The sequence below is a fragment of the Nomia melanderi genome, chromosome 1, assembly GCF_051020985.1.
Source record: "Nomia melanderi isolate GNS246 chromosome 1, iyNomMela1, whole genome shotgun sequence".
NCBI lineage: Eukaryota > Metazoa > Arthropoda > Insecta > Hymenoptera > Halictidae > Nomia > Nomia melanderi.
The window spans coordinates 9837924-9862256 of record NC_134999.1 but is presented as its reverse complement, the minus strand read 5'-3'; the positions used below and the strand labels follow the sequence as shown (position 1 = coordinate 9862256).

Here is a 24333-nt window from a genome sequence, read left to right as displayed (position 1 = left end):
TAATTAAGAAATAATTCATTACTTTTCGAAAATACATAATTGAAGCAAGTGCTTCTTTTTCAGAAATAAATTTTTGTACAGAATCAGTAATTTATTAGGATCTGATATGTCAATTGAAATTTGCAACATATGCCATCTTTCCATATAGTCGCAAATGCTCATTTTACTTTCATGCTTAATTTCTGACTAAATATCTAAAGTAAAGAATCTGAAATAATAAAATAAAATATTAAAATAATAATTCTATATTAAATACCTAAAATAAAATATCTGAAATAATAATTCCGTATTAAATATCGAAAATAGAGAATCTAAATTGATAAAATGAAATATTTAAAATAATAATTCCACATAAAATAATACTTAAAATAAAAAATCTAAAATAATAATTACGAAATGAAACTTTGTGGAAACGTCCTTTACATCACATTGTTACCATTTTTCACGCAAACAAATTCTGAACAATTTTTTGTAACTACCCTTTCTCTACACACCCGTTCAAATTTCGTTCGCGGGTCGCTTCGAGGAAGCCGAGCCGGTACACGGAAGAAGAAGAAGACACGGGCCTCGGAATGGCGCGCATAATAAAACGCGCGGTCGGCCGGTCGGTCGTTCCGAAGAATTTCCGTTGAAAAGCAATTCCTTCGATTGCGGAGGGCACTCCCACGGTTTCGCGGAGTCACGAGCCGCGCTTTCACGCGATATCTGCGTGTAGACCCAATAAAGATGGACATTTATTTTTCCGTGGCCGCGGAGAAACATCAGTGAATGTGGTCACTGGTCACGTGGTAACGGAGGCGCGCATCGTGTCGCTTTTGTACCAAAGGAATGAAGGTGCTAAGATATATTGATTCCAATTTTATATAGTAATTATTAATAAAATCTGAATGAATCTACAATAATTATTGATTTTAATGGTTACAATTTAATAAATTTAATTATTCTCCCAATAAAATAAATAATTTTTAAAACGTTTATATAAATAAGGTATTTTATATGTATTAGAAATTATATTATTAAATTTGCTTGTGCTACTAAAATTTATTTGTGAACCGTAGAAATACAAAAGAGTTCGGGATAAAATTTGTTTGATATCGAGAATTGGAACTGCAGATAATTATGAAAATACAGTTGATTTACTTAATATTAAGTAACATTCATTTGAAACTTTGTTTTTTGTAGAAAAAATAGTTTATACATTGATTTATGTGGTATAGTTATATGATTCACCCGGTATATTATGGCCCATACTTATTTGATTGAAGTACAATAACGCACATAATTGAATAAATAAGAAATTGATACACAATGAATTTACAAACTTAATTCCTTGCTTTACTATTTTCTCTAACTGTGCTTGTTAGAACCATTTATCGATTTATAATAATGTAATAAATAATTTATAATACTTTATTGAAGAAGGAATTCTTCACTTGCTTTACGTCCGCATTTATTCCAAAAATGAACAATTGATAACAGAAAAATAATATTTAATTTTAACTCAGATGAATCTAACGATATTTACAATTGCTAACTTCTGTTTGAAACCTCTGTCACGAGTCTGACACGATATTATACGACAGACATTAAGATTGCAGGTTGATGACGCACTGACCGAACGATCGAAACTGAATAGCAGACCAATAACACATCAGCAATAGACTATGACAGACGGCGACAGACTGATTGACTAGTAATAAGCGTAGGTTGCATTTATATGATCTGTTTCCGAGATTCTTGCAAAGCATTGATAACAATTAATATTGCTTTCATATAATATGATTTTGAAGTTGCTCCGTGATGATCTAAATTTATTTACATTCGTCATCAGATTCATTTTTAGTCATTACTCAAATAAATAGTTTTCAAAGTATACCAAAATTAATTATTACTAGACCTGATTAATATCGTTTTTTTTGTATATTTTAGAAACTACTTATTCGGAAAACGAATAAAAATTAATCTGATGACGAATGTACATAAATTTAAATCATCATGGGATAACTTCAAAATCACATTATTACTAGACCTAATACTATCGATATCGAGTAATTTCATTCTGATTGCTTCTTATTTATCAATGAAAGTTCTCGAAACAGATATCTGAAATGTTTTCGAAAAATGTTGAAAAAGCGTAGGAAAAGCGTAGGCTCTGAAGAGTTGGAAAACCAGGCAAGAAACGAGCCCGGGGACTGTTTGCAGAATAAACTCGTAATCCCCTCGTTTCCTGGTTCCTTATGTAATACTTCGTTCAAGTTTATGGTAATAGTTGCAGCCACTCAAGACTGGATATTCTTTGGAAACCACGTGACAGTACGTGAAACGCGGAGAATTATTATTCTTGCGATTTCATGGTTGCTAACATACGGTTCTATGGGTTGCGCGGTCTCGATATTGTTGACGGTGAACAATGGGTGCATCGACGTTAATAATGTACAGTTTTGCGAAACTACCACGCAGCGGAAAGTATTTGATGAAATAAACCGAGTGGCTGCTACGAATACAATAATTAATACTTTGAGAACGAATAGCGTATTGGAAATATTAGCGATTTTCACTTAGACTCGAAAGTTACAAATGTGTAATGCAGTTATTGAATTAACAACAAATTAGTACACAGCTTTCACCTTTTCTATTATTTAGAAGCTTGACATATAGTTCAGCTTTGAATGGAGATGGTTTTTAATGCTGTGAAAAATTGCAATAAAAATAAAGAATATATAACTCTCAATAGTTTCTCATAACTTCCACATGAAAGTCAACAGCTGCATTATTCTGTATTCGATAAAAAAAAACAAAATCATTCATCATGTTGTTAATTCTTTTTTTAATATCCTAAATTCTTATATTGTATTTTATTCATTCAACGTACCATAACCACATTTTATTTTCTATATTCAATTTTCTTTTGCGTGCAAATAACTAACTCTAATCATTTTCGAAAATAACGGTACCGTTTCTTTGACTGAAAAAGACAATAAAAAATCGACGTCGGAGGGAAATAATAAAAATTCATAACATAATGCACCCAACAAAAATTAATTGTTAAGTTAATTAATTACCAAGCAAAATGTGATAAAGCGTCTGAAATCCTCGGGTTTAGACGTGGTAATAAGAAAACCCGATGTTTGCCAAACGTTAACCGGGACCCTTGACCCCAACCCGACCTCGACTCGCGAGTCCCTCTCTCTCTCTCTGGTCGACGATGTCAGCTTATCATCAATTAACATTACTAGAAAGATTATTCTGTCGACGAGTATGTAATAGGCGGTGCGAAAGATTTATGCTTGGGCAGTGCGAGCGGCATAATTGAGCGCTTAAGGGTTACTTTCGAACGTGCACGCCGCGTACGCGGCCATTTTTCTAATGACGAGTTTCCACCTCACTGTTTTCACCGACTGTTGTTGAAACTTTTCAAATTTTTGTTTTAACCCATTTGCATCATGTAAAATGAAAAATATATCTTATTTCATGAAACAGTTACCTAAAAAATAAGATTTTGATGTTTTGTACGTACACGTCAATTACAATTTTGATGACCAGTAGAAGACTTTTGAACAAACGTAAATATCCAAATAGGTAAGAACAGTGGACCCTTCTGATCTTCAAAAAAGTTAGCACCTTCTATAATACCGAGTCAGATTCGAGGTGAAAATTTTCAACCGAATTCAACAAATCTAAACGTTATTTATTTATTTTTCACCTAAATGAAATATTGCTTGGTTATAAATCTTCAACCTTTAGCGTAAGCGTAGACACAGAATAAGCATGAAATTCTTATTTTTCTGTGAAATTATTAATTAAGTTATTTATTTATTTTTCACATAGACGAAATATTACTTGTTTATTATCAATCTTCAACCTCTGGCATAAGCTTAGACACAGAATAAGCATCAATTTCTTTTCTTCTTCTACTAAATTATTAACGATAAACTACTTTTAACAGACACTGTTGTGACAGAAATCATAGAAGACAAAAGAAGTTAACCGTGAAAATTTTAATATAATTTAACCGAGCGTCGCTGTAATTAAATCCTCAAGGTGTACCGATGGCCGGCTTGACATGAAATCGAGGCGGGTTCCGAAGCGAGCGTGCACGCTCGGATCGAGCGTGCACCGCACGATATATACGCCTCGGAAACGGCTCGCCGATTGTTATACGGCCTGATCTTTGTGGCGAGATTAGTGCGGTCGGGACTTCGTTAGCGACCCATTGTGAACAGATGTGATCATTATGCGTCCACTTTGCATATGTTCTTCGCGGCGTGGGAGGGGAGATCAGGTTGGGGGATGAAGAAGTGGATAATGGTGGCGGTGGACGACGAGTTTGCTAGGAGAGCAGATACAGATTGAACAGGACAGAACTCGATGCGAGATAGATGAAAATTAAGACGTTCGCCAGCGAGAGGTTTGGTTTAATCATCCCGTTCCGAATGGTACACATAGGTACCACGCACATTTTAAATTACCGGAGAGCTAGAAAACGTCTAAGTAAAGGAAAATTGTACTACATGGGCATCTTTGTGCTTATGGATGGCAGCTTAAGTGCTAATCAGCTGTCAATACATGTGTTTCGGTTGATTACGCAGCCGTAAATTTTTTTCACGAAATTCGTATTAAAAATACGTAATCTAGAATATTGCATACCATGAAATGTTAGGATATTAGAAGAATGTTATGAAAATATAATTATATTGTGATTATCTAAGTAATATGAGAATTGTAACAATATTGTCATTATTATTTTCTAGAATATGACACTGTGCTTTATAACTTTAGGTAATAATATAGATGAATTTAATTTGATTTCTTTTAGAAAAAATATTATATTACATAGATTGTGATTATTAGAAATACCTGATGCTGGTAGAGAAGGTTTTAAGATATAAAACGAAAAGAACTTCAACTTAACGGTTAGATTGTTTTTTTATGTTTTAATGTGTGCATTGTTGAATATTGTGTCATCTCTATTTTTCACAAATCTTTTATGCTAGTTTTATATAGGTGAATGTACGGTCAATAAACGATTGGCCACTGGCACTTTATCGGAAATTCATAAAATATATTATGAAACGCAACATTCCAATATTATCTTTATTACGGTATTTATCTTATATATTCATTTAAAATTAATAGTTGATGATACAGATAATATTTGACATTAATTACTATCACCAGAAAAATAACATGAAATGTTGATCTTATAAGAATTACAAGAATGCTTTTATTGATATTTTCCACCATGAACAAATACGTATATTTAATCATTTCCCATAAAAGCACTCTTCTTTTAGTAGTAGCGAGAAAAGGGAATCATAAATGTGTCATTTCGAGTCAGCTGCTTCCAGCGTTAACGCGTTCGCTACCGACGGAATTCAGTGGCCCATAGCGGTTTTAACATAATATAATGTCCTTACGAGATGCCAATTTATCAAACACACCACTTCATAACGCTGCATTTAAAGCACGCGAACGTGTAACGTGCATAAATGTCAACGGCGCTAAGCATAAACCCAGTGTGACGCAAAAAGACGTCATCGGCGTTAAACGTGTCAAGAACCAAAGTGTTAATTATTATTTAACAGTTTTTATTCAACGTAAGTTCAACGCTCCTTGCTAGGCAAGAAGTCATACGACTGAAACCGGTAAAACCAATGCAGCCCCTGAAAATTGAAATAAAACTAAGCATATGGAATAATAAACTACAATTTAAAAAAATGATGCGGAAGCAAACATATGAAGCAATAAAATTTAATAAAAAAACAAAGATAGAAGTAATATCAGAGTATAACACGCGAAACGAACGAAATATAAAGAAAAAAGAGAAAAATGATAGTAATCAGGTGAAAAAATGAAATATAAAGAAAGAAAATTATAATGGGAATAATACGAAAGTGGACACGTGAAACAATGAAACCTGACAAAAAGGACGAAACGAAAAGTAACCACATGAAACAGTAAAACAGAAAAAACGAAAGTTATCTCATACGTAGCAATAAAGTATAAGAAAAGAAAGAACAATGCAACAGTGATCTGACAGTGAAGTGGACTATCGGGAAAAAAGCGAAGGAAATGGGCGCCGCGTGGAGAAAAAGAAAACCGCAGAACCGTCAGAAACTGAAATAAAGGTCGGAAGGTTGGTGGGAAGGAAGAGAGATATATCCAGGAAGACTGGATCTCCCTGTTCCCGGGCTGGACGAAGGAAAAGGAGAAAAATGTTGCGCACCGTTTCAGCGAAGTTACGGCATCAGCGTAATTTCAGCCCACGCTGCGCCCGGTCCCGCATACGTAATTCATGCGTTTTCATTGGAAAAAAAAGAAGTATCGTCAGGCGTTATGCTAATACGAGGGGACGGGGCCGTTACTCGCGGCCGTATGTCACTGACCACCTCCGCCGCGACCCGTTCGTTGAATAATAGACGCCCCGTTGTTCATTGATCAGCGAGGGTGGCGCAAGTATTCGGGAAGGAAGGCTGCTTTCACATTACGATCCCTGAATCGCGATTCACGTCGCCCGATACTATTGGAAGATCACTTAATGTCTCGCGGGACGGTACAGGGACAGGAGGGGTCTCGCTAGGGATTCTATTTATGGTTTAGATTGGTTATGTGTAACCGTACCGACGAATAGCAAATTAGTATCGAAAATCAGATGAGAAACGATGGAAGCTGATCAATGAGACCGCACTCCTAAAGTCCCCCGTACACGAAACCTGCGGCGATGCAAGCATCGCTGTAAGCGATAGGTTTGGGTCTTTCAAGCTTTTATGATACATGTTACACTCAAACGAAAAGTGAAAAAGGTTCAAACCTATCGCTTGTAGCGATGCCCGCATCGCCGCAGATTTGAATGTGATTTGGGGCCTTATTCCTCAATGAAAGCAGTATTCCCCAGCGTTGCCATCAGTGATCTTCAGACTGTACAATTGGGAGATGACTTGATGTCTAGCGGGATAGCTCAGGGCCAAACAGGGTCTCTTGCTATGGATTTTTTAATGGTTTTGATTGATTACTCGTAACTGCATTGACTAATAGCAAATTAGTATCGCGAATGGAGAAGAGAAGAGCTACGCACTTCACGAATCATATGGCGGGGGATGCTATAGCTAAGAAAACTAGAGTTTCTTTTCAACTGGACAGTCTGTGATAGGACCTGCAGTAGTAGTAACACAATTTCGGAAAGTTATGGATTCTTTTGAGTTCGATTGCCCTGTACCCAGCGCCTGAGAAAATGTTCTTCTATTGCAGACTGCCCGGTTGAAAAGAAACTCTATAGTTTTCAAGCGTGTCTAGCAGTAGCACTCTCGATGTACGATTCATCTTTTTTCATCTCATTTTCGATACTAATTTGCTATTTGTCAATAGGGTTAAATGTAACCAATCAAAACCGTAAACAAAATCCCTAATGATAGACTCTTTTTGTTCCTGTGCTATGACGCTGAACATCAAGTGACCTTCCAATAGTATCGGGCGACGTAAATCGCGATTCAAGAATTGTAGTGTGAAAGCAACCGAACACTCGTGCGGCAAGGATCCGCGGATCGTGGACGTACACGCGGCATTAGATTATAATTCACAGCGAGTTTTGCCGCATTGCTTTATACTTCCCTTCACTATTTATAGATCGGAGGATCGGTGACGCTCGCAGCCAAGCGACGGTTGCGAACTGAATTGGAATTCGACGAATACGGGAGTTTGATCGGTAAAACTACTGAGCAGTCAAATTGACTTTTTGAAATTTTCATCTGCTGAGATTTCTTAAAGCAATAGAAGCGTGAGAAATAATAGTCATTACATAATTGAATAAATGAAAATCATACCATAGTGAATTGATATCATTTGATGTTTATATAACTTGTTACATTTTCAGATTAAAATTCTTTTAGCGAGAACTGTTTAACTTATGAATTCTAGATAAGTCAAGAGAGTTACATAAATATGAACTCGTTTCATGATTTTATTATCTATATTAAATTATAGAAAATAATTAAAATAATTTCAATAAGAAATTAAATAATTTCGATAATATTTAAAGTAATTCTAAATTACATAAAAGTATTTTTATTTATCTACATCCATAATTTTTTTAACCACATTTCTATCAATTAAAAATTGTAATGTCAAACGAAGCCCCCCGTAATCAGAAAGAATGAAATATAACCATTAAATATCGAAAAGTGAAACATTTGTCCAGGATCAAACGCGACTCAACTCGAACGCTTCCCCGACGCCCGTCGGTCGGTTTCATTGTTAAATGGCCACTGCCACCTACAATCATGTTACTTTCTTTCTGCTAGCCTCGGTTAAATCACCGCTGTACCCGCAACAACCCGATTACATATGTACACACTTGGCCGCGGGTAAATAAGCGAATAAATACGTGGTCTTATGTATCCCGATTCCTTTGCGCCGAGGAAATATCTTCGAGATGTTGTAATTGTAAGCGATTCCTCGATTCAGCGTCTCGAGGGTGTTTCACCCTTTATACTAGACACCCTGTGATACATAGCGCGTTATTTATACACCGTTGTAATTCTATGATTATTTATTAGGATTACCACTGCTAGTGGATGGACCGTGTAAACTGAATTCAATTCAACGAGATCTGATTACAAGGAGCTTCTCTTATAAAAGACAACGATTTATGAGTTAAAAGTTGACACTACATGAATTATATTGCCTTTTCTGTGAAAGAATATTAATTAGAAATGAATTTTCTTAAATGTTTATGAAGTTTGATATGGAGTTTGAATGTGTCTTGTTACAATTAATATTCGTTATTTTGAAAGATGAAGATTGCTCCCATAAAGGATGAAGAATTTGTATCATTGAAAATGATGTGTAAATAAATCGTGTACACCAGAAATATTAGAATCTTCATGATCGATACACTTAATACTAGAAATTTATACAAAATACATCAGCTTCTTTTATCATATTTTTTTATCACATTTTGTATCCATCACTGTTTTTATATTATATAATTTTTGTAAACATTATTATATTGCTTCCATTCTTTTTTCTTAAAATTAATATTTGAGAGAAGGTTTCTCTAAACAGATATTCATTTACGATCATATTCCAAGCAATTATTTTTAATGTTATTACAAAGGGAATCTATTTTAATTTCATCGAAGTAATTATTATATTTAGCTTAAAGTTAATTATGAATACGAACAATAAACGGGAATTTACAATTTCTTTCGAAGCAATGGAAAAAGGAAAAGTTGGAATGAATTATTCAGGAGAATAACGTTATCGGAATAATTAGAAACAGAATAGTTAAATAGTCTAATGCATGAAATCCAATACAACAAAGTAATTTGAAATTTCATTAGGGATCACGATGAAGAAACATTTTACGGCTACGAAGACAAATAATCTAATAAAAGTTAGCTTTCAGAGCTATCTTAGTAGTCTTTTATTTAATGAGTATGAATTATAACACCAGGTAAGATACAATACCACTCGATTAACGTATCTATCATTCAGAGATCTTAACGACCCGTAATTACATGGATTTTGAAATGCTCACCACTTAAATTGTTTAACAAGCATTCTACACTGTGTGTCGTAAACCTATTTAACCATTCCTTTCGGAGTATCACTCCACACTGTTGACGGATCCTCGTTAAATAATAAAATACTATTGTGAGACGATCGTAAATTTGTCCTACATACGAGTATGTATATTAATTGACTGTCACCAATAAAATTACCTATCCTCACAGCTCTTCAAACAAATGTCATTTCAAGGAACATGTCGAACAGACCATTTTTATTTCCTCCTTCCCACATTATTCTTTATCTTATTCTCAGTTTCATTACTTTATTTACGATCCATATTTAATTAGCATAATTCAATGTTAACGGTTAACGAACTCCAGCGTCCACGATGATGAAATTTCCGTTACTATGTTAATTTACACATTAAATTCACTTACTCAACAATTATTTTCAAATTCCAAATTATTTTATTACTTCCACATTCAGCATTTTTCATACTTTTATTTTAATTATTTATATATTATACACTAACTTTCAATACACCAAAAATATCCTATAACAACGAACCTCTTCCGAAACTCTATACACAAACTACAAAACCACTACAAACTTACCCTCCCACTCCCCATACCAAGCGAAGTATGTAACCATTCCCCGAATCAACCCTTAAAAATCCATAAGAATTTATCGCCGGCATTTTGTAGCTAATAAGCGAAATAATAACGGCCACGAGAACCGATTTCCCCGGGCATTAAACGTTCCATAAAAAGCTCATCGACCGGTTGAGAAACTTCGATGGATGAAAGAAAAGAAGAAAAAGGGGAAGGGTTCGAGAAAAAAGAAGGGGGAGGGGGAATGAACGAACGGGAAAGAGGAGGAAAAGAAACAAAGATGGAAACTCGCAAACGTTTTCATCGATCAAAGGTACGGCTTATTAATCGGCGGCTTTCTTGGCCGCGATCTTGTGCAAGCAGCTGCAGCGCAGCTTTAATCCGAGATCGAATTCCCGATAGGATTCGCTGGTGCTCGATCGATCATCGACGTCGACGTGATCGATATATCGACACTACGCCGCGCCGGTCAATTCTATGCAGTTACGGATACCTCGCGGTCCATTAAGCGCCACCGGCGCGGCGCGCCGCGCTTTAATGAATTTCTGGCCGCGCGCCTATCGGCTTTCGCTTTTTCTCCCCCGGCCAGCGTTTTGACGGTTCTCCTTGACATGATTTATCGGCCGTAGGGGGTGGGGAAAACCGCCGGCTCCGTTCCGAATGCTAAGAGACACTGGCCGCCCGGTTCAGCGATGATAGAAATCTTGCCGCGGCTCTTTCTGCGCTTGTTCTATTTACCGATCGTGCAGATAACGAGATTCTTTCGTATCAATGACTTCGACGCGCATTACCGGCTACGCTGGAGTTATGTCAACCGAATTTTTGCGACTTGCGTACGTAAATGGAATGTAATTTGATTTGTGCTGAGGCGTTGAGTTTGAGATGGTTTGGGGAATTACAAATGAATGAATGGAGAGGATGATTGTTTTAACCCCTCGTCCTATGATTTCTGAACCATAATCGGGTTAACATCAAAAGTACCGAGAAATCTTGCAATCACAGAGATAACCTTGTCTCCGTGCAAATACACGGTTTTAATTGAGAACCTTTCGCAAGAACGCCTTCATAATTGAAACACCTACAAAACAAAAATTCTGAGATGCGATAATTTGACCCATCCAGTAGTTTTAGTATTAAATAGGGTAGACCGAAGCGAATCAGATCAAAGGACCAATTGGATTGCAATTAGATTTCAGGCTACACTTACTATATCGCACATATATTTCTCGTGTCCTGTTTCTTTTTCGCCAAAAAAGGATTTGAAAATTCTTTTCTACTTTTTATTATTAACGATTAACTATCTCTATTCCTTCATTGTCAAAGAGAAGACAATCCGATTTCCTTCGATCTACCCTACTCTGTTATTTATAATTCATTGAGAATAAGAGAAAAATTGTATATTTTGTGTCAACGTTTGCTCTAAAGTGTAGTCGTTGATAATAGACAAAGAATATTTAATTCGGAAGCGAATTGGATAATATTTATATATATTGAGTTCTATTTGATATCTTCAGAAGCCTGACATATTATAGGGTAAGGGGTTAAGAGTTGAAGAGTCATGATTTTCGTAAATAGAAGAACGTATATTTGAATGTTCAGTGTCTTCTACGTCGGAAGGCACAAAAGAAGAATTCCGATTTATCCCAGACCGCTCGCGTTTATTTCTCGCAAGGGAATTTATTGTTGCAACGTCAAAACTACACGGCCCTGACAGTAATATCATTCGAGCAGGCATCGCGATGTAACTCTTAATATAAAATAAATAATAACGCGCGAATGTAACGTGCAGATAAATCTAACGCGATCCCTAGATATTAAAGCGCTAATAGCATTTAATACCTCTAACATTTATTGCCACGTAATCTTTCTAAACAATTTTTCTGATCGCGTCGCGCCGCCGGAGATCGGCAGCAATTATTTATAGTTGTACGGGTTTCCACTGTGCTACGGGTAGATTCATTAACGTTAACGCGTTCGTGTTTTATCGTGGCGCCGCACCACGCCGGTAGCCCCTTACACAACGACAGGAACACACCTGAAAAGCAAACAGTAGAAAGCTCGGGCAAATAGAATACTCACCGGGATACCCTTCCGGGATCACGATTTCCGGTCCAACTTTAACATCATGGCGATAACGGTGCATCAGCAGGGTGGCCGTGACTCGCAACGATCGTTGCTGTTGTTTGTACAACAGTATCGGCCTTCCGCCGGCGCCTTCCACTCTGACCACCCTCGGCAACGAGAATCTGTCCAGGAACTCGCGTAGCGGCATAAATCCGCCCCCGGAATTCGCCGCTTCCGCGGTCGCCTCCCGGGAGCTGGGCAACGAGTCGTCGCCTGTCCCGGTGACCTCACCGCTCGACAGCGTCGAAAATTCACCGCTCGACGACATCGTCACGCACCGCCTGGCTTTCACGGTCTCATAGACACCGGGCACTTCTTCGCGGACTTCGACGGTGAATGGCGGCGGCGACGGCGGCGGCGGCGGTGGCGGCGGCGGTGGCGGTGGCGGGCACGGTCACGCGTTTCGCCACAGGAAACCAGTTTCGTTCTGGAAAAGGGAAACGATGTTGACTAGGAGATTTGGATCGTACGGAAAATTGTTAGGTCGTCCCATAAGTTCTCTATTTTTATATAAAATAATTTTTGATTAACACTGAAGCTACCAGACAGGTCAAGATGACCCATTTCTAATTTCTTCGTTTTGCGAGTATTAAAAGGATAACAAATGATTCTGTGAGAAATTATCAAAGCAATTGATTTAGCAATGCGCTATTTGAATTGTAAATCAATGATAATCTCCATACATGCGCTCTTGGAGATTTTGTAGAGAAATTTCGAAAAATCAATTTAACTGCCTGGAGGTTTTTGTGTTAAACCTTTATGGGCCGAATTTTTGTTCATGATTATAACAAAATCTATGCAGTACAAAATTAATAAATATCCACATATGAATACGAATTAACAATGTATTCAATAGTTTCAATAATTTTATTAAACGAATATATTTTATAACTTTCAAATTACAATGACGTTAAACATTCATGCCTAAGCGTATATAAGTTTAAGTTAACTGATCACTTAATTTTATTCACCACTTTGAGTGCCAAATGAAATAAATCAACAAGATGCCAATATACTGATGTATGACTTCAAAGTTGTATGGGCTTACAGAGGGTTAACATGTTGACTGCTACTGTGGTCACCAGAATTTGAATGACCAGAACTTCCAAATTGATTAAAAACAATTATAATTCGTAAGGTGACTAATGGCGAATGAAAATATTTAATAGTGTATATAATTAGGTAATAGTGTAACGTAAAAATTGTGATGCAAGTAATTCATAATTTTTGTGGAAACTGAGATCGAATTAAAATATTTAGAACTATGAGTAACTAAATAATAGTGTAACTTAAGAACTATGATACTAAACCATTAATAACTAATTCTACAATAATACCGTTTACCTTTGTTACGATATGATAAGTAATGTTATACGAAAAGCTCTAAATTCTCGTGGCGGTCAACGTGTTAAATATAAAATTTTTCTAACTTCACGACCTATCGCTCTCAAATACCTTCTTCTGACTAAACTGGAGCAGTTCAAAGTTGTATTGCTCTGGGATTACCAAATGTAACGCGAGAAGTATTAACACAACATGGCACGAACTTATGGGGTGATCTAATATGGCCGATTGATTGATTTAACATGTTTGCGATCACGCATCACATGTGTATCATACAGCAATTCGTTTAAGGAGTACAGTATTCTTATAAATATTGTTATGTTTCATATTCAACGCATTCATACTTGCTATTACTCATTTAATTTTATTTAGTTTCTCTAATCTCTAGAAGCAACCTGACCTAGTGTAACATAAACACAATCTGAATACTCCAAAAACCTCAAGAACAATGCAATAACAGAGTTTTGTTACTGAAATCCTTATGAACTTGCAATATTTTTTCAAAAACTTCATTCTGTTCCCTGCATTTTTTGTTTAAACGCAATTTAAAGGTAAGAAAATAGAAGAACATGTATTCCAGATTGATAAATAAATAGTTCTTTAATAAATACTTCATCTTTCAACCCAGCCCAACAACAAGTCAAATATGAACCAAAGAGAAGTATCCAGGACAAATGAAATTATCTCATCCCCCTTTTTACTTTAAAGGAACCTGTGGTCACCTGTAATCACAGGCCTCTGGTATCCAGAAATTCGTTCGTCGCACTCGATTATACTCCCCTGCGACAACGGAAGAGTTAAACGTTAGATTCATCCCTCGCGCTGCCAGGGCCCGGCCAATAAATCATCGGCCGGAGTTGCGCGCTGAATAATATCACAGGGACGAGAGAATAGCGTGGAACGAGGGCCCTTTCTACCGATGGAATTCGTTATTCCGCGAAGCGTGGCAGCCTTGACAGTGATTCGCCGCCGGCGTAGCGCGCCTCTCCGCTAACGAGTGATTATACTCTCCCGTAGCGGCTTGACGATGATGGTGATGATGATGAATTTATGACGATGATTATCTCCCGTGGCGTACCGCTGTGTCGCCACCGGTGTTTGTCTTTCAGACGAGAGAGAGGCAACGGCGCGAAAAAACGGCCACGGAATGATGGAACGGGGCTGGTTCGCGGTCGGTTAAGGATTGTTCTTGCAAACGGTGTTGACACGCGACAGCCCGCCCGACAAATTAAGGGTAATTGATTCGAACGCCGCTGTCTATCGATCCCTGGAAACAACGGAAGCGGACTGGCTTACGAAAACGAAAATTTGTCTTCCGGATAATTAACCTTGATAATTTAGCCCTTTGTCCTTTGCACTCGAGGGGCGGCTATCGGTCGTCATTTACTTCGTTATAGCAAGGTTCTGAAATTTCATTTATGTTAACCTTGATCAGGCTCTAAAATGTTTTTCGACCTAAATTGGGATTAATTTTTGCTGTGGCCTTTTTTAACACGTTCCTCGCGAGAAACAGTTTTTATGAGACATGTGTCAAAGAATAGCGATATATGTGGGAAAGCAGCGAAAATGTAAAGAAATAATATTATTAATATTTTATTGAAACAATCAGAGCTCTTTATAAGCAAGATATAACCGAAATTTTCGGTGACACAGAATGTGGTAAGGAGCGAATTTAGTTTTACCCCTTGTGTTTGAAAGTTTTTCACTAGATGTATTCAACATTTTCTAATCAGATATAGACGATTTTGAAACTAGCTACAAAATGAGGAAATATACCTAAATTAAGGAATAAAGCTATTTTATTTAAATATTTTACGTATTGATGCGTTTTACGAAGTTTAATGTGTAAAATTAAATGTCTAAATACAAGTTTAAATTAAATTGAATGAATAATAAAATTTAATAACGTATTATGGGCGTAGTTGCAGAACAATGATTAAGCACAAGGTTAAGAATCGACATTTTTTAAACTAATTATAATCATTCAAAGTCTTCAAAGTTCAATTGATATCATTATAAAAATAGAAATTACACTTACAAATGAAAGGTGACGAATACTTCCAATAAAAGGATACATTTACATTACACGTCTAAATTCGAAATCTAAGACTCGACTCGGAAAGTTTTACAAGCACGACACGTGTCGTTTCAACCGCAGACACCCCGGGCAAACATCAATCACGAGCATTATCCACAAGAGGAGAACAAGAAACACGAAAAAAAGACGAATCGTAGTCACTTAAGATTCAAACATAACGCACGCTCACCCCGGCGAAGCATTCAATCCCCCGATAAAATTACAATCTCGATCGCGAGTCCCGTTTAACATCTGCCGTTCCCCGCAACAAATTAGCTGCAGAAAAGAATCCATTACAGGATTCGATCTAATCACCGCGTCATCCCCGACGGGCCAACAAAGGAGTTCAAACTACCGGTGCGTGCACCGATTCCTTTCGAGTCACGATAAGCTCTATCATTATCTAATTGATCTAAATGAAATTCTAATAATCCCCGTACCGAGCGCGAACGAGTGTTCACGCGAAATAGTCAGCCGCGACGGAAAAATGCAGTTTCCCTCGGTGACTTGCACCTGTACCATTCCGCAGCCTCGCTGGATGGCTGGGGCGCGCGCGCGCGCATTGCATACGAATGACAAGAATTAATATTCCAGCTGTGTAAGATATGATGTGCGGAGACTCCGGGGCATTATCCACGGTTCCGGTCATGAATACGCATGACCGGCTACTTTTCTTTTTCTGTTTCTTCTCTTCCTTCGCCCGTAAAACCCGAGAGACCGGAGCCCTCCTTCCACCTTCGAGCCTCTTATTTGCCTTGGAACTCGTGTAATCGCCGCATAATGATCGTTTAATTGCCCATGGGTCAAGATCATCGCTAATGTAACGCGAGTAGAGACACGTTCGTTTCCCCGGCGGAAATTTTATTCAGTGGCTGTATGGCGGAGGCGTGCGGAAACACGAAAATGTTAAGAAGCAGACGATCGAGTCGAGTCAGGTTTCCGATAGAATCAGATTCAAGTAAATACTATACGCCTCTCACGTTAGTTCCGTCGGCCTTAGATTTAAAAGTGGACAAGGGCAAGGGGACTCTTCTACTCACGACGCTCGAGTCGCCTCGGCTTTCGACGCATGGTCATTATTGGCGCGCGCCAAGGCCCGAGCGTCGTGAGTGAAAGAGTCCCCTTGCCCCTGTGCATTTTTAACCGCTTGCCATGTGATTTACTTCGGAACTATGATCGATCTGACTGTTTTGTTATTAATAATTTATTGAAAATACGTAAAAAATTTTGAGTATACCCTCTGTTAACGTTTGCTCCAAAGCATAATCATTGATAACAAAGGAATAATATTTCATTTGAATTCAAACGAACTGAGTAATCTTTATATTTGTTACATTCTATTCGAAATCTTCATCAGGAGTCTGAAACGACACTATAGAGCAAGGGGTTAAACCTATGGCCGATGAAGCTAACGTGAAAGGCGAAATGTATTGTCCTCCAACGACGTTTCGTAACTTGTCCCTCGAACTGGAGAGGCAAGTGCGGCAAGGGGACACGTCTACTCTTGACGAACGTTAACTCCTCGGTTTCGGCTGCTTTTGTTATTGACTGATTCGCATAAACGAAGATTGCAAGTGAAACAGAATACGACAAAGTGATATAAAAATGAGAAGTTGTTGAATTCTGTTTCATTTGCAATCTACGTTTACCGAATCAGCCAATAACAATCAGCCAGTAACACGGAATAAAATGTACTTTTGTTTTATGAAATGTCATTATTATTATTATTCCTTTGTTTTGCTACATGAAATAAATATGTATTTCTAAAACTTATACCAGCTTTTCTTTCCAACAGTTTGTTTTGTCTTGTATCGACATATTCTATTTATCTGAGAAATCTTTTTCTTCATTTAAAAATGCAACTTTATTCTTTATCCAACATAATAGTAGATAATAACTAGAACAGAATATAATTAATAAAAAATATAGATAGAATATTTTAATATTAAGATCCTATATTCTCAGGTTCTCGCGCATCTCTACTGTACCGGTATTTACTACTTACTCGCTGACGAAAATGGCGCGCGGGCTTTGTTCCACGGGTATGGTGATTCGGTATGCCGATTGGGTCTGGTCAAACGCTTTGTATTCCGTTACGGGGATACGCGCCGGTTAGCTTCTGTCCCCGCATACGCGATCCGGTGTTTTAGGAACTTCGATTTTGTATACGAGATCGTGAGATTCGGAGTTTTCTTTTTATCTGAGAATTAACCCGTTTATTACACAAATGTAATTCTATGACCAGTCACTCGGAATGAGGACACGCATGATCCGTCATGTATAAGTATTTACTTAAACTATTGAGACATAGATAACATATTATAGTTTAAATACTTTTGTTACATTTTCCTTCATTACTGACCGACTACAATGAAATTTCAAAACGAAAGAGAGACTATGCATTAATAAATGCAATATTCGAAATAATACAAAACTAAATAGTTAAGTTTATAATAAATATTAACGTTTAAGTGAAAAGGAAATACTCATTACGATTTATCAATGATAATTTTACATAAATTTTAATACGTATTATACACGTGGAGCGTTACTAATGTAAAACATCAGTCCATCGTTGATTATTATCATCATGAAATATGTAAATAGAACTGTCAGAAAATTCGGATATATATTTAAAATGAATATTAATTCAATTTTGATTAATTTCGGCATATATCATTCCTCGATATACAAAAATCTCTCACGGCCGTTCCAAATTCGTTGCCGACAAAGGACTTTTTCTAGTGGCGGCGTGCGGCCGGTCCCGATCAGCGAAACTTTCGAAACACTTTCGTTCTCGCGAAATCGACTTCGCGAGCCATTTCACTTTCCGGCACGTTCCTTTTTTGGTATTGCCGGGACCGGTGTAATCGGCCGGGTGTCTGTCATCTGTAACACGCGTAATCGCTGGCGTGCGCCGCTTCCCCGGTGAAATTGCTATGGAGCACGAAAGAAATTAATTACGCGGAGACGTACGCTCCTCTCCAATTAACACTTGGCGACCGATGTGAACACGGTGCTATATCTTTTAATCCGTTCCATTTCGGACATTAATCCCTTGCACCCCGAATTTCTTTTTACATATTTTCATCGATAACTCTGTATTATTATCATTATTTTATTTGAAATACGTTTGAAAAATACTTAGTTTGTAGAGAGCAGTTTAAACGATTCTTTTCACTAATAATATTGAAAATAACGTAATAATATAATCTATTTGAAAAATATCTTGATAAAGAAACATACCTATGAATAAAACTGATGTCGAGTCACGCTCGACATAGGAGTACAAAGGGTCAACACTTTGACTGCCAAGTAAACACTCGGCAAGATTCCTAGGCAGTCGAAACAGTATTTTGAACCAATTAACACCGTTTGACGAGTATATATGTCATCTTAAACTACATTAAATATAACTACATACTACGAAATAATTGGGAGAGGCGATCGGAAATAAAGAAAAGATGAACCAAATAATAATTGCATTTTACATTTATTAGATGCTACTATTATTAGGTTGGTGCATATGAAATGTCGGCTTCTCTTTACATGTAAACGTTGGTCTCCCTGTTTTCGTTATGCTTTCGTTTTTGGCATAACCTCATTTATAGTCGTACTGTCCATTGTGAGAGTCATATTTCAACAAAGAAAATTTTCTCAAAAGTGTCCCCTTTTGTTATTTGTTTTGAATTTTATACCGACATGAATTCAACCGAAATTCCTACAATTTTTTTATATGAGTATAAACTTGATAATAATGCTGCAAAAGCTGCACGCAATATAAATCAGGCATTTGAGGAAAATACTGTTAACGATCAAAAAGTGCAGCGTTGGTTTGAAAATTTTCGGTCTGGTGATTATTCCCTACAAAATGAACCACGTGGAAGACCCAAAACGTCTGTGAAAAATGATGCTCTGAAAGCATTGGTGGAAACGAATCCAACTGTATCTACAAGGGAACTTGCTACCAGAATGAAAGTTGACCATACAACAATATTGCGACACCTTTCTGAAATTGGCAAGGTGAAAAAAATATATAAGTGGGTACCGCACGAACTAACCGAGCGAAATAAGCTCAATCGGTTGAACGTATGCTCATCATTACTAACCCGATTTCATCGTGTGCCATTTTTCGATCGGATTATTACTTGTGATGAAAAATGGGTTCTTTACGACAATAGGAAAAGGTGTGCTCGGTGGCTTGATAGGGATGAGGCTTGTGCTCATACTCCAAAGCCATCACTTCATCCACGCAAAATTTTAATAACTGTTTGGTGGAATGTGACCGGAGTAATTCATTACTCATTCCTTCGAACTGGGGAGACAATTACAACCGAAAAGTACTACATTGATGAAATTCATGAAAAATTGAAAATTATACGCCCATCACTTGTTAATCTGCATGGCCCAATACTTCTCCACGACAACGCTCGGCCGCATACGTCGTACAAAACAATTGCGAAATTAAACGAATTAAAATATGAAATTTTGCAACACCCAGCTTATTCAACGGATCTTTCGCTAACCGACTTCCATTTTTTTAAACATTTAGGACAGTTTTTACGGGCTAAATAGTATGAAAATGAAGACAGCCTGAAAAATTCCATATCAGAGTTTATTGATTCTAAAGATCAGAGTTTCTTTAAGGCAGGCATTTATGCATTAAAATCTCGTTGGGAAAAGTGTATTGAAGCAAATGGAGCATATTTTAATTAAATAAACAGCTTTTGAAAAAAGATATGCAGTTTTATATATTCACTTAAAAATCCGACATTTCATACGCACCAACCTAATATAATACTTAGATTAATAATTCTCATCTCCAGTCAATTTTAAAATCTATATTATAATGAAATTCATAACAATATTTATATTACTGCTGCTCTGTTAAAGTTCCCTTCATAAAAAGAATAATTCTTAATTGTTATTTCTAAAATATACGAATTTATTTAAATATAATTTGCACTCAACAATTAACATCTTCTAGAATACTTAGATATTTTTTAGACATCGAAGTTTCATTGTTAAACAGGATAATTAAGGATTTTACAAATCTCCCCAAATTCCTCTTGAAGAAACTGGAAATTGCGAAAGAGAGCATCCGTAGCCGACTCGCAACCTAAACTTCGTACGTTTGACCCGCTATTGCATCCTACTGCGGGAGGACGTGTGAACGTCCTTGGTTAAGCAACAATCGATTCTTGTTTCCTTTTAGCGCGCCTGTTTCTCACGATTATACCTTGCTACAGTTTAACGATACTGAATCCGTTTCTACAAGTAGTACTTCTCCTCTTCAGGATCAAGAGATCGCTTCTCGCAACCGGCCCGAACGCGACGAATAAAATCGCGATACGAAGGCGATAACGAACGATAAAGAGAACGAAACTTTTTCGTTGTGAGCACGCGATACGTCGGCGGACGAGTGAAAGTTTCAGATTTAGCAATTCGCCCGTTAGCGGCGAGCACGCCGGCCTGGAAAACGTTCGACGTGTTCCGTGTAACGGTGCGCACTGGTGCCTTTTGACGAAAAAATGGCTAAAATTAAACCTTCGAGGATATATCAGCGTTTTTTTTCAGCAGTAGATTTATTGAACACACTTCAGTGTATATAATATTATTTAAAATTTTTAAATATATTGATTGGTTACTGAGACCGTCAAAGTTGACGAGATTTCAAGCTTCTTAATGTCTCGAAAATTAGAGCATCTTTAATGTGCCGTAGATAATTTCTCTTCCCAAATTTCTTATTTACAACACTTGACTCTTAAAATGGATGACATACGCATACATTAGCCATACAAATAAAGTAAAATATCCTTGAACTTACCCTTGTAATTCCTATCTCAATGTACCATAAAGCTTAGTCAAGTTTTAATAAACTGGAAGGAAAACAAGGGTGAGGTCACAGAATATCACGTTCGGACAAATTTTGAAAATTTGCACATTATTGCACCAATTTGAGCTATTTAAATTTAAAGTGCCACTGAGGAGTATATACAGTCTGCTCTATTAAATCATATTAACGATATCTCTGCCATTAGTAAGGTTAATGTATTTGTAAAAACTTAATATAAAATAAGGAAACTTAGCTAAATCATTGATATAAATTTACTTAATAGTATCTTCGTAATTATAACTTGACAAAGCTTCGGTCTAGGACGGTTAGTTCAATAATACTTTTAAAAGTAAACTATCATTCCAAAAACGTTTTCAAATTAACATCGCTCTATTAAATTCGATGTTTTAATTGCATAAATTTTATTAAAAGTTGAAAAACAATCAATTTTTACACAAATTTACTTAAAAATTTTGTTTATATCAGTAATGTAATCTGCCATTTCGTATTTGATATTTTTGATACAATATTCGAATTTAGCAACTCCAAAGAGGAGTACACCAATTTTTATGAAAATCCTATGAAATTATAAATTTTGTCCAGCTTTTCGTCAAAAGGCTCCACTCGCGTTCCTGGCGTAATTTGTCGTGGAACCACGCGGAACTGACCGAACTGATTTTAATTAACCGCGGAGGGCAGGAAAGTCGGCGCGCGTCTTACTTTCTTGTAAATCCGCGATCGTAATTAACGAGAACGCGGAGGCGAGAAAGAAAACGGTATATAATGTTATTTTCAGATGCCGAAGCCGTCTGAATTTATGATCGTGCACGCGCGCGATGCTTTTGATATTTTTCGAGCCGAGTTCCGTGAGAACGGAGCCACCGTTCGAGGGATCGCGGGACTTTTAATCCGGATCGATCGTTTCGCGACCGTGCACGTTCGAGCAAGAGTCCTTGGGTCCTTTATGTTTTTTCGAAAAGTTATTTGGATCGAAAATCGATTTTTGTTGCAACTTTTCAAGAAGCTGCTATTTTTATGACTTTTTAAAAAGTCACGATGATCGAAAATTAATGTTCCTTTTGATTTCTTAAAAAGTTGTTGTGATCGAAAATCTGTTCTTGTTACATATCTTTAAAGATGTTGATGATCAAAATTGGTTTTTATTTTACTTTTTAAGAATATGGAGTTTTAAGAGGGTTCTGTTAGATTTTTGCAGTCGAATTTGATGTGGTTTGATTCATACAGATTTCTAAAGAAGAAAAAAACTAATACTTATTTAATGGAAAGAATTATTTTGGAAACTAACAGATTACTTAAGACTATAGCATTCGAACAAATTATTTCAGCTGAGGTTAATAAAAAGTGAGAGAACTTCTTAATTGAGCAATCTGAAATTTAAATATATTCTTTCAAATAATACCAATGATATTACCTTCAAAGTTTACCTTCAAACTAGAATGCGGGTCGTTTTGTAATTTCAATTATTTTTTAAAGTGGTACGAGCAATGATAACATTAACATAACATAATATAAAAATATTTTAATAATTTTATTCATATTGCTTAGATAAGATAACGACCTCATATTTCTACCGCTATCAAAATATAATTTCCCAAGAACTTTTACTTAACACTCAATGAAAACGATTCATTAAAACTGTATATTTACAAACGTCCCAAAACTAATTCCTCTTTACATATTAGCGTTCGAGTTTAAACTACAAAGGCACGAGTGGCACAAAATGTACAGCCGTTAGAATCATAAAAGCACAGTGTGCTGTGTCGTTAGCACCAATTGTGAATTTCAAGACCTATGACCACACCATACGCAGTTTTCAATTGAAAAAGTATGATACTAGGTCGTCGACAGTGACCTTACAATCTCACGAAACCAAAAAACCAACGACGAGAAAAAAGATGTTGCAACTGTTGCCTAATAAAGAGCGAAGCCAGTAAAGTGTCCGATTCACACGTCCCTCTCTATACGTGAGCACATATAAAATCGCGCGTTAACATTATCTGGGAACCAGATGCAAAAATCTACGACGCCTGCGCTCGCGTTACTTAGTAACAAGAAAAAGGAAGCAGTAAAAGAGGAAAAATGCAATAAAAACGTATCGTCGCATCTAGCGTTGTTACGGGGATAAAAATACCCTTACGTGCAAGATAAGCCTGATATTTGAATGTGCAACGTGTTCGCGATAAACAGTCGGCGATTTGCATATTAATGCCCAAAGAAAAAGCGAGATCCCTCCGAGCCCCGGCACTTTTACAGTGGAACGCTCGTCTATTTTTTTTCCAGGCCGCGACTCGGCCTCGCTCCACAAGACTAGAAAATTCAAAATAAACTCGTCAACAGGCCATGATAAAGTGTTATCCTCGTAAAAGTGCAAACTTCACTGTACAAGCGGTTCTCGTAAAGGACGAGTTAACTCGTTCTACTCGGTGGAGAACTTAAAAGCCGTCGTGCAACATTTTTGCTGTACGTGCATATAGACACTCGCGCAACGAACCGCGCGCTGACATGTACACACGTATACATACATACACACGCGTGCGTACGCACATACATACAAATACCTATTTGCTTTTCTTTCGCCAACGAGCATCGCTAATTTTTCAGCGCATCGCTGCCGTCATAATGGATGCCTTTAATAACTCCCTTCACTTATCCTTATTAATAGTCTCCTATTTTATGTCCTGTTAAGTGTCTAATTTCAATTTTTCTTTCGTCACACTTGTTCATCACATGAAAAATTCAGGTTTGCCCCGGTTTCCCTTTGGAACTGTGAAATTATGGGGCAGATTTAGGCGGTTAAACAACGGTTTTCGAAA

The 24333-nt window shown here is 37.0% G+C and overlaps 1 protein-coding gene across 4 annotated transcripts in view; it reads right to left on the bottom strand.

Annotated features, from left to right (window-relative positions):
* LOC116427687 (uncharacterized) overlaps positions 1-24333 on the bottom strand; it is a 142806-nt gene that overhangs the window by 57947 nt on the left and 60526 nt on the right. For all 4 annotated transcript variants that reach the window (XM_076367665.1, XM_076367662.1, XM_031978327.2 and 1 more), the window contains exon 2: positions 12198-12669. In XM_076367665.1, the coding sequence (XP_076223780.1) occupies positions 12198-12510 (313 nt within the window). In that variant the 5' untranslated portion in view covers positions 12511-12669. The remainder of the gene's footprint in view (positions 1-12197; positions 12670-24333) is intronic.